This window comes from Austrofundulus limnaeus, unplaced genomic scaffold (genome assembly GCF_001266775.1).
Source record: "Austrofundulus limnaeus strain Quisiro unplaced genomic scaffold, Austrofundulus_limnaeus-1.0 Scaffold17, whole genome shotgun sequence".
Taxonomy (NCBI): domain Eukaryota; kingdom Metazoa; phylum Chordata; class Actinopteri; order Cyprinodontiformes; family Rivulidae; genus Austrofundulus; species Austrofundulus limnaeus.
Genome location: NW_013952419.1, coordinates 3,395,680 through 3,404,995, shown reverse-complemented (window position 1 = coordinate 3,404,995; position 9,316 = coordinate 3,395,680). Strand labels below are relative to the sequence as shown.

The 9,316-nt window shown below is 37.6% G+C and overlaps 1 protein-coding gene across 4 annotated transcripts in view; it reads left to right on the top strand.

The window, feature by feature from the left end:
• The window catches only part of pds5b (PDS5 cohesin associated factor B), a 32,022-nt gene that overhangs the window by 13,776 nt on the left and 8,930 nt on the right, over nucleotides 1-9,316 (top strand). For 3 of the 4 annotated variants that reach the window (XM_014003317.1, XM_014003315.1, XM_014003316.1), the window contains exons 6-20: nucleotides 545-671; nucleotides 1,079-1,159; nucleotides 2,948-3,088; nucleotides 3,898-4,013; nucleotides 5,023-5,117; nucleotides 5,360-5,505; nucleotides 5,664-5,815; nucleotides 6,188-6,301; nucleotides 7,011-7,098; nucleotides 7,191-7,239; nucleotides 7,346-7,485; nucleotides 7,574-7,689; nucleotides 7,779-7,884; nucleotides 8,867-9,027; nucleotides 9,193-9,316. In XM_014003317.1, the coding sequence (XP_013858771.1) occupies nucleotides 545-671; nucleotides 1,079-1,159; nucleotides 2,948-3,088; nucleotides 3,898-4,013; nucleotides 5,023-5,117; nucleotides 5,360-5,505; nucleotides 5,664-5,815; nucleotides 6,188-6,301; nucleotides 7,011-7,098; nucleotides 7,191-7,239; nucleotides 7,346-7,485; nucleotides 7,574-7,689; nucleotides 7,779-7,884; nucleotides 8,867-9,027; nucleotides 9,193-9,316 (1,756 nt within the window). The remainder of the gene's footprint in view (nucleotides 1-544; nucleotides 672-1,078; nucleotides 1,160-2,947; nucleotides 3,089-3,897; nucleotides 4,014-5,022; nucleotides 5,118-5,359; nucleotides 5,506-5,663; nucleotides 5,816-6,187; nucleotides 6,302-7,010; nucleotides 7,099-7,190; nucleotides 7,240-7,345; nucleotides 7,486-7,573; nucleotides 7,690-7,778; nucleotides 7,885-8,866; nucleotides 9,028-9,192) is intronic. The other variant, XM_014003318.1, reaches the window with a different exon arrangement.

The following is a 9,316-nucleotide window of genomic DNA, read 5'->3' as shown; positions in this document are numbered from 1 at the left end:
TGTGTGTGTGTGTGTGTGTGTGTGTGTGTGTGTGTGTGTGTGTGTGTGTGTGTGTGTGTGTGTGTGTGTGTGTGTCAAGGTTGTGTCAATACTGCACTTTCCCCTCCTTTTTAACTGCTTAGGAAAAAAACTAAAGACTGCTTTCCGTTTGAGGCATTATCAGAAACTCTGGGTAATTGCATCCCTTATGCTTGTGTGTGTGGAAGTGTCACTTGGCAGTGAATGGGAGGTAATTGGACCAGAAACACGGTCTCGGAGAAACACATCACAGTGCAAAAGATTCGCCTCCTGCTGAAATGCAGCTCATTTATCAGCAAGGACGCACACCCAGCCTCTCTGTGATCAGTGCGTCTTCAATCACACGGACCGTTTTGTGCAATGCCAGTTTGTGTTCAAAACGAGATGCAGCCTGTGGAAAAACTTGACTGTCTTCAWAATGATTACTGGCATTGAGTAAATCTCTGCAATGGTACATCAAAAGCAAAATTTTATATTTGTGTGTTCTCATTTTTTCCCTTTGTTTTTTTTTTTTTTTTTTTTAAAGCAATGGCCACAACCAGAAAGTGCACATGCACATGGTGGACCTGATGAGCTCCATCATCTGCGAGGGAGACACCGTATCGCAGGAGCTGTTGGACACGGTTTTAGTCAACCTGGTGCCTGCACACAAGGTATATGCATGGAGCATGTTCTCACAAAAAGCAGCTCAAGAGTATGAGTGGGTTAAGAAGAGGCAAATTGAAAAGCCTTTTTTTTTTTAGGTTAAGAGCTGCATAAATACAGCAATTGAATTATTTTTAGCTCAGAAAGTCACAAACAGCACCTGGTACCATAAAAAAACAGTAGTGTGAGCAAAAAAAAACTCAGTTGGGAACAAAGTAAAACTCTAGATTTTTGGCTTAAGACTTTTCCAGAATAATTCCATCCCTTGTAATTCAGTGAGACCCCTGCAGATGAGAAGAGGTAACAGCTCAAGAAATAATAATTGGGAAAAAGTGGATTCATGTGTCTGCAGTGTAAATCCCAACAAACTCACCTTATATCTGGACATTTTCTAATTTGTTTTGTCTCTCTTTAGAATTTGAATAAACAAGCTTATGACCTGGCCAAAGCTCTGCTGAAGAGGACTGCTCAAGCTATTGAACCTTACATCACCAACGTAAGATGTTTGTTTTGGTTTTTCTTTGCTGCATTCAGGGATGAACATAATGCTGTTATATACGCTTAAATTCTTACAAAGTTGAGAAGTTCAAACATAATCATAGAGTCTATTTGCAGTAAAACCTTTTAGCCTTTTTTCATATTTTTGAGAGTAAATGAACCAACAGTTTGCTTGATATTAAACACAGTTTTATTCAGAGTTGTAAAGTAACTAAGTACAAATACTTTGTTACTGTACTTAAGTAGAATTTTTGGGTATCTGTACCTTATTTGAATAATTATTTTTCAGCCTACTTTTTACGTCTACTTCTTACATTTTCACACAATTATCTGTACTTTTCTACTCCTTACGTTTTTTAAAAAGGCAAGAAGTAGAAAGTCATTACTTATATCATTTTTGCTTGTTTTCATTCCAGCTTGTTATTGTAAAAAATAAATACTATCCATATAAACTATGCCCTTTTAAAGTGAATTTAATTGTGGTTGAATGAGAAGTATAAATATTTAAAATTCTGATACCATATTAGTTTGTACTCAAACAAATCATGTCACACTCCAGCAGGACATAATCATTAAAATAAAAGGACTGTACTTAAGAAGTATTTGTATTTCATGAATTATATTATTGCATTTGACTGCAGCCCTCAGATAGATTTTCATTTTGGGGAAAAGATTTAGGCAGCCTTGATATATGTATATAAACTGAAACAGCTGGACTAGTGCATCCTAAGTTTAACATAAATCCTATTCTCACATTTTTGTTCATGCCTTTGAGGCTGTGAATTGTTGACATCATTTAGGGCACTGGAATAGGTTATAGGAATACACTTTTTTAACTTTAGTTTTATTGTTTTTGCGTTTTAGAAACGTAAATATACAGAACACTACTAACATTTTAATTTTATAGCATACAGGCATATTAAATCAAGAGTAAAAGTAAAAACCAGTGTGTCATTCAAATAATAAAAAGAGGTACCGGATTTATTCAAGTATAATACGTAAAATTAAATCCATAAAATCATCCATAAAGTTGGGGGATAGAACTATACTCGGAAAAATATTTTTGCTTATGTATTTTAACTGAAATATCGGCTTCATTCACAAAATTATTGAGTCAGGAAATGAGACCGCGTCGTAAAAAGCAGTTGAAACAAGCTTACCTCTGACACTCCTTCGTGCTTCAGAGCGAGATAATAACAGATCCAGGCAGGCGACATGATGTGGAAAAAAAGGAGGGGGTGCAGTCCTGCTCCTTAGTAATGATGGCGAACTAATGACATTAGCGTGTGACCAAGCCGCTGCTCGAACAACAACGAACATGTTCGTCTGTAATGGCCGCCGTCTACTGGTGTTCTGAAAAAGTTTGTATCCCTGAAAAAACCGTTTCCCCACCAGAGGGGGCGCTCGCGAGTAGGAAGTAATCTGCTTTYSYCCCACAAGATGGTCCAAATCTCATGTGAAGTCTGACTTTTGTGTTGGCGCGTCCTGGTGGACTATGTGTAAAATGCCAGAATTCACATGATGCTGCTACAGCTGTTATATATTTGTTGTCAAAATACCTTTTAGTACATATGTTGTTAAAATAAAATGAACAGTCCAATGATCATTTTACTGATATGTCTGAAGACTGCAAAGGCTGAAAAATCTTGAAGTCTGTATGAAATTGGAGGTAGTTTGAGGATTAAAGTTTTTTATGCTTTTTAAGCTCAAAAAGGGGGGGGGGGGTCGTATTGTGACATATTAAGTTCTGTCTGCACTTCTTATTTTCTCCATCTGTGTTCAACAGTTCTTCAACCAGGTGCTGATGCTGGGAAAGACCTCAGTCAGCGATCTGTCTGAGCACGTTTTTGACCTCATCTTGGAGCTTTACAACATAGACAGCCACCTGCTTCTGTCAGTGTTGCCACAGCTGGAGTTTAAACTCAAGGTACTGAAAATCTGTTTACACTCTCCTGCTGTTAACCAGTACCTGTATCAGCATCTCGCCTTTCTCACTAGATTTTACTACACCATATTACCCCTAATGGCTGTAGATGCTGTGGTATTTAGGTTAACATTAAACAAATGGATATTCTCATTGTCGTCTTTGTGTTTTACTTAAATTCATGTTTAGGTGATTAGAAAGTTATTTCAGTTTGTCCCCAGCCTTTTTTTTTTTATAATGAGTTTGTAAGTTGATCCACTCTGCAAGATAAAAAGCTGAATTCTCTGAGCCATTACCCACAGAGCTGCATATATTCATGTCGCTGCAGGTTTGTTGATTCATATTACAAAGATGAAGCAGTCAGCCAGTCAGCATTATGTTGCCTCTGCAGTGTCTCATAAAGGCGTCCCGCTGATGGATAACGCTCATTAACTGTTCAGAGGGAGCGTAGATCACTGCTGTCTCCTCAGAATAATAGCTGTGATAAAAATCTCTCCAGCGCAGGTTGAGCTCACTCCTCCTGTCTTCCTCTTTCTCTCTCACACCTGCTTCTGCCTTTCATCATTTTCTTATCGTTCCTGTTCACGCTGCTTTTCTTCTCCCCTTCTGTGCGTCTACACTCAGCTTGTTCCTTCTTCTCTGGAAACAAAAATTGAGATCAATAAAACTGCAGTTATTGTGTGTTACGAAAAGTGTTTATGGTTTTAATGTGGTTTTTAACGGCTTGGCATCGTGCAGTCACCGCTGCCACGTTTGCTGCATCATTTCTCTCTTTTTTTCAAGTCAATTCTCCCGTCCTTCTGTCACTATAGAGTAATGATAATGACGAGAGGCTGCAGGTGGTGAAGCTGCTCGCTAAAATGTTTGGAGCCAAGGACTCTGAGCTGGCTGCGCAGAACAAACCGCTCTGGCAGTGTTACCTGGGCAGGTAGGTTTGGTTGTGACAGATCTTAGAAAGATTTAAGTGGAGTTTTATGGTTTTTTGTACAGATTTTAGCTGAAATAATTTTTGTTTCATAACATATATTTTGTTTAATCTTGCATACAGTAAATTTGACTCTTACTGTGAGCTTGCAGCAAATGCCTGAGGTCTACAGTAGGATTAGTGGCTTAGTGATGTAGCTTCTTGTTTAATCTTGTGTTTTCACAATGATTCCCTTGTATCCAGGGTGTATCTTCTATTAACATCTTGTGCTGTTCAAACTGGGGTGTCAAACTCATTTTCACTGAGGGCCACATGAGCATTACGGTGGCCCTTAAAGGGCCAGTTAAATTAACTTCAAGGTTTTTGTGTTTAACTTCGACTAAACTAAAATAAAACATCACATTTCTCATCCCATTGCTACAACTGAGCACCACTAACAAACGACTGAGCTCTATGTGGTGTTTTGTGAAAAGAAGCAGTGTTTTAACATGCACACTGCATATACAGCTGACTAAATGTATGAATTATACAGAAATTATTTTAAACTGTTTAATTTAGTTATGATAGTTTAGTTATGATGTAAATACAAAAAAAATTAAACCAACATTAGAATAATTATCATTTTGATCCATACATTGGTAATGTCTGACTGGGCCTCGTGTCACATTATGTTCAACAAAATGGGTCCCGAGGTCAAAAAGGTTAAGAACCCCTGCTCTAATCTAAAATTGCTCTCTAACAGATTTTCGACCAGTGTTTTCTTTTTATTAGAAATGCCCCTCAGCACCATGATTTACAGTTGGTACACAGTGTGTACATTTAGGTTAACTTGCCAAGTCTGTGACCAGCATCATGTCACAGCTTAGTGAGAACTCAGTTGATAAGTCTGGAAAAAATTAAAAATATCTTTATTGTGTTTAATCCACTTTGTATTATAGGCCTCTGTTGTGTACGTCTTTGTGACTGTTTTTAGATGTGTTGATAATAATGTTTTTTTTTTTTTTGCCAACAGGTTTAATGACATCCATGTGCCTATCAGACTGGAGTGTGTAAAGTTTGCAAGTCATTGTCTCATGAACCACCCAGACCTGGCAAAAGACCTCACAGGTAAAACACACTGAACTCTTACATTTCAGGACAACACGCTTCAACGTTTTGATAAACCTCGCCTCACAAGTTCACTCACAAAAACATAAAAGTCGTAGCACATCTGGACAACCTTCCAGCTTCTTTTTTTTTATAAATGCAAGTTTCTTATTGATTCTCTGGCGAGTTTATTTTAAATGTGTTAAGAAAAGTCGGTCATTAGCCTGTATGTTTTGTCACATCGTATGTTTTTGTTTCTCTAGAGTTCATGAGGGTCCGATCACATGACCCAGAGGAGGCTATCCGCCATGATGTCATTGTCTCCATAGTAACTGCTGCTAAGAAAGACTTGTCCCTTGTAAATGATGCTTTGCTTAATATTGTAAAGGAGAGGACCTTAGACAAGCGAGTAAGTGCACGGTTAATTAAACTGCAGCGTCACACAGTGGTTTAAAGAAAAAACACACGATTCACATTAAAGATGTTTTTATACGTCCTGCTGGTTACAGTTGTAGTTTAATTTATTGATTAGGATTGTCCCTTTAATTTTTGTTTTCCTGTTTTCAGTGGCGAGTACGTAAGGAGGCTATGATGGGCCTGGCATCTATCTATAGGAAGTACTCCCTGCAGGGCGAGGGCGGGAGGGAAGCCTCTAAACAGATTTCCTGGATCAAAGACAAACTGCTTCATATCTACTACCAGAACAGCATCGACGACAGGTTTGTTTACATGTTGTTTTTTCTGCCCTCATGCTGAGTAAACAAAATCAAAACCAATTTAGTGAGGCGTTTACCACCTGGGGCGAAAGGTTTGAAGGGTGGTACATTTAAAGCTGAAACTCTAATTAGCTACTGAATTATTTTTCATTAATTTGTATTTGTTTCATGGATTCCCAGAAATGCCAGTGTAAAAACATGACAAAGTATTTTTGTAACAAAAACAAAAAGATAATCAGGTAAATCGTTCAATGGAAGCCTCCACGTGTTCATACAGTATGTCAAACAGTAACAGCTTATGTCACTGGCAAGGCATGTTTATTTTTACTTTTTACTTTTTCATGTTTTCTATTAAAATTAAATTGTTTTTCTCAGGTTGCTGGTGGAGCGAGTTTTTGCCCAGTACATGGTTCCTTACAACCTGGAAACCACTGAGAGAATGAAGTGTCTGTACTACCTGTACGCTACGTTAGACACAAACGCTGTCAAGTACGTCTTTTATATTTTTATTGAAAAACTCCAAAAATATGTGACCCATCACATCGAAATGAGGATGAAGTCCAAAAGTGGAATGTGGAAAAATAGGCACATATAGGGATTTGATTTAAACGTGTGCAAAAATTGCATTTTGTCAATATATAATGAATAAATTCCTTATCAATGTATCATTTGAATGAGGTGTCTGAAATATAATCCTAAAAAACATTTTTGAAGCATTTTTTTTTGAGCAGCAGCAACAAAAAAAACTGCTTTTGAGGAAAAATTGCTTAAAATTTAGAATTTTTCCATGTGAGCTAGAAATGTTTTTGTTTCTTTCCAACTGGGAAGTCTTAATATACAAATATTATTTGAGGTTTCCTTTTTATATTAACATCAAAAATTACTGAAGAAATTTACATAAAATTAGGATTCAGACTAAACAGTTATGTATTATTGTAACCAACAAGACAAATTAAGTCACATCTTTGGATAAGCTTGTGATATCAGGATGATCCAGGTATCAAAATGTAGTTTTTTAAAGCAGGAATCTGAAAATGTAGTTTGGCCATTTTGAACAAATTAGACTTAATCCTCATTTCGATATGATGGGTCACAGATTACTGTCCAAGAGGCATTATTGTGGGTACTCATAGGAATTGTGCAACACGTTTTTCATTGTTCAGTGRTTATTGTGTGTGATCGTGTGTGTTCCTTGCAGAGCTTTAAATGAGATGTGGAAGTGCCAGAACATGCTGAGGCATCATGTCAAAGACCTGCTGGACCTGATCAAAAAACCCAAGGTACCTGTGAGTGATGCCCACAACAAAATAATCCCCACCCTCCCCCAATGTATTATTGTTCTGTTTCTAAAGTTATTTTTTAATATAATTTGTTGCAGTCTGAAGCATCCAACAAAGCTGTATTTTCCAAAGTCATGGTGATCACAAGTAAGAATATCTCCTTTGAATTACTGATTTATAATAATAACTTACTGTCAAAGTTTGTAGGAAAATGATTGCAGATCTAGTTCATATTGACTCTGTGTGTGTGAAGGGAACCTGCCAGATCCGGGCAAAGCTCAGGACTTTGTGAAGAAGCTCGCTCAGGTCCTGGATGATGATGAGCGGATCAGAGATCAGTTGGAAACCTTGGTCAGCCCCAGCTGCTCCTGTAAGCAGGCTGAAGTCTGTGTGGTGAGTTTTGGTCCCAGTTAAAGCACCGTCCAAGTTAAAAACTGCTCATCTTTTAAAATGAACATTTATCCGTTGCTTACCCACGCAGCGAGACATCACTAAAAAGCTCGGCAGCCCCAAACAACCCAGCAACCCTTTCCTGGAAATGGTGAAGTTCCTTTTGGAGAGGATCGCTCCTGTGCACATCGACACAGAGTCCATCAGGTAGTGTGTTGGTGTGAGAGAACAAAACTACAGATTATCTCAAAACAGTTGTAATAATTGACATTGTGTGTCTCATTTTCTGTTTTCAGTGCTCTGATAAAACAAGTAAACAAGTCTATTGATGGAACAGCCGACGATGAGGAGGAGGGGGTTCCCACTGAGGAGGCCATCAGAGCAGGACTGGAACTGTTGAAGGTAAAAATAAATGTCACTTACAGACTGAGCATTCCTTTAGGGCTGCACATCGCTCACTTTCATGCCACAATTTCAAACAGAGATAACTTTATGAAGAGTTGTGTCAGAGTCACAGCTTAATTAGGAAGAAGATTAATGTGATGTTATAGAGACGTTGGCTCTTGGAGTTTGAGTTTAGGATGACTCAGCTGATAGAGTAGTAGATAAATTTTCAGTTTCATTAAAGTCCATCCAATGATATATGAGATATTTTACTAACAGACAAATGCATTCCAACTTTTCTCCTTTGTTTTTAACCGTGTGATCAAATTACATTAGCTCTACATTTATGTAGTGAACAGGATTTTGATTTTTGCTTTTAATTCACCTAAACAGCAGAATAAATGTAGTTTTGTTGTGAAATAAAATTAAAGCGCAAACATAAAATTAGYTAAAACAAAACACGGCTCATTATTACAGAGAAAAAGTTTTCTTTTTCCCATTTTGCAGTTTGCCTGAAATGTTTTAAGACTGTTTTGTAATGATGTCATGATTCCCGCGGATCCTTAAAAAGTCTTAAAAGGCATTGAATTTGTCAATCCAAAAATAATGCCTTAATTAGCCTTAAAATGTCTTAAATCGGTCTTTCAGAGGTCTTAAAAATGGTAACACATTTTAAGTAGGATGATTGTAAATTGTCTCAAATATTAAAATAATTGGTAACATTTATATTATTTTTTTCTATAATTTACAGAACTTTTCTCGTAGCTGGTTGTTCTGTGTTAAAATAAACAGTTGGGTTGAATTGTCACCAAATGTTTCTTTTCCCACATCTTTATTTATTGTGAAATGGGTCTTAAATTTAATTTCAAGTGGCATTAAAGAGGTCTTAAAAAGTCTTGAATTTAATTTGCCTTAAGCTGTAGGAACCCTGGATGTTCATTACTGTAAGAAGTCACCTATCATGCAGCTCTTTGACCTGTTTTTCTCCTCTCCTGAACAGGTGCTGTCCTTTACACACCCGGTGTCATTCCACTCTGCAGAGACGTTCGAGTCTTTGTTGGGCTGCCTGAAGATGGACGATGAGAAAGTGGCCGAGGCGGCTCTGCAGATTTTCAAGAACACCGGCGGCAAGATGGAGGAGAGTTTCCCTCACATCAAGTCGTATGTTTAATCACCTGATTCTTATTTTATTCCTCTATCTTTTAGCCATGTTCACAGTGTCACTTTGCAGCTTCACAGACTGGACTGAAACACAAGAAATCAAGTTTTTATTTTTTTATTTTTTTTAGCAAGAACTAAATGGTGTTTCTGATCTGCTCCCCCTAGTGTTTTACTGCCAGTACTGCAAGCCAAAGCTAAGAGAGGCCCCCCTCGTCAGGCCAAGTACTCCATCCACTGCATCAACGCCATGTTCACCAACAGAGACACACACTTTGCTCAAATCTTTGAG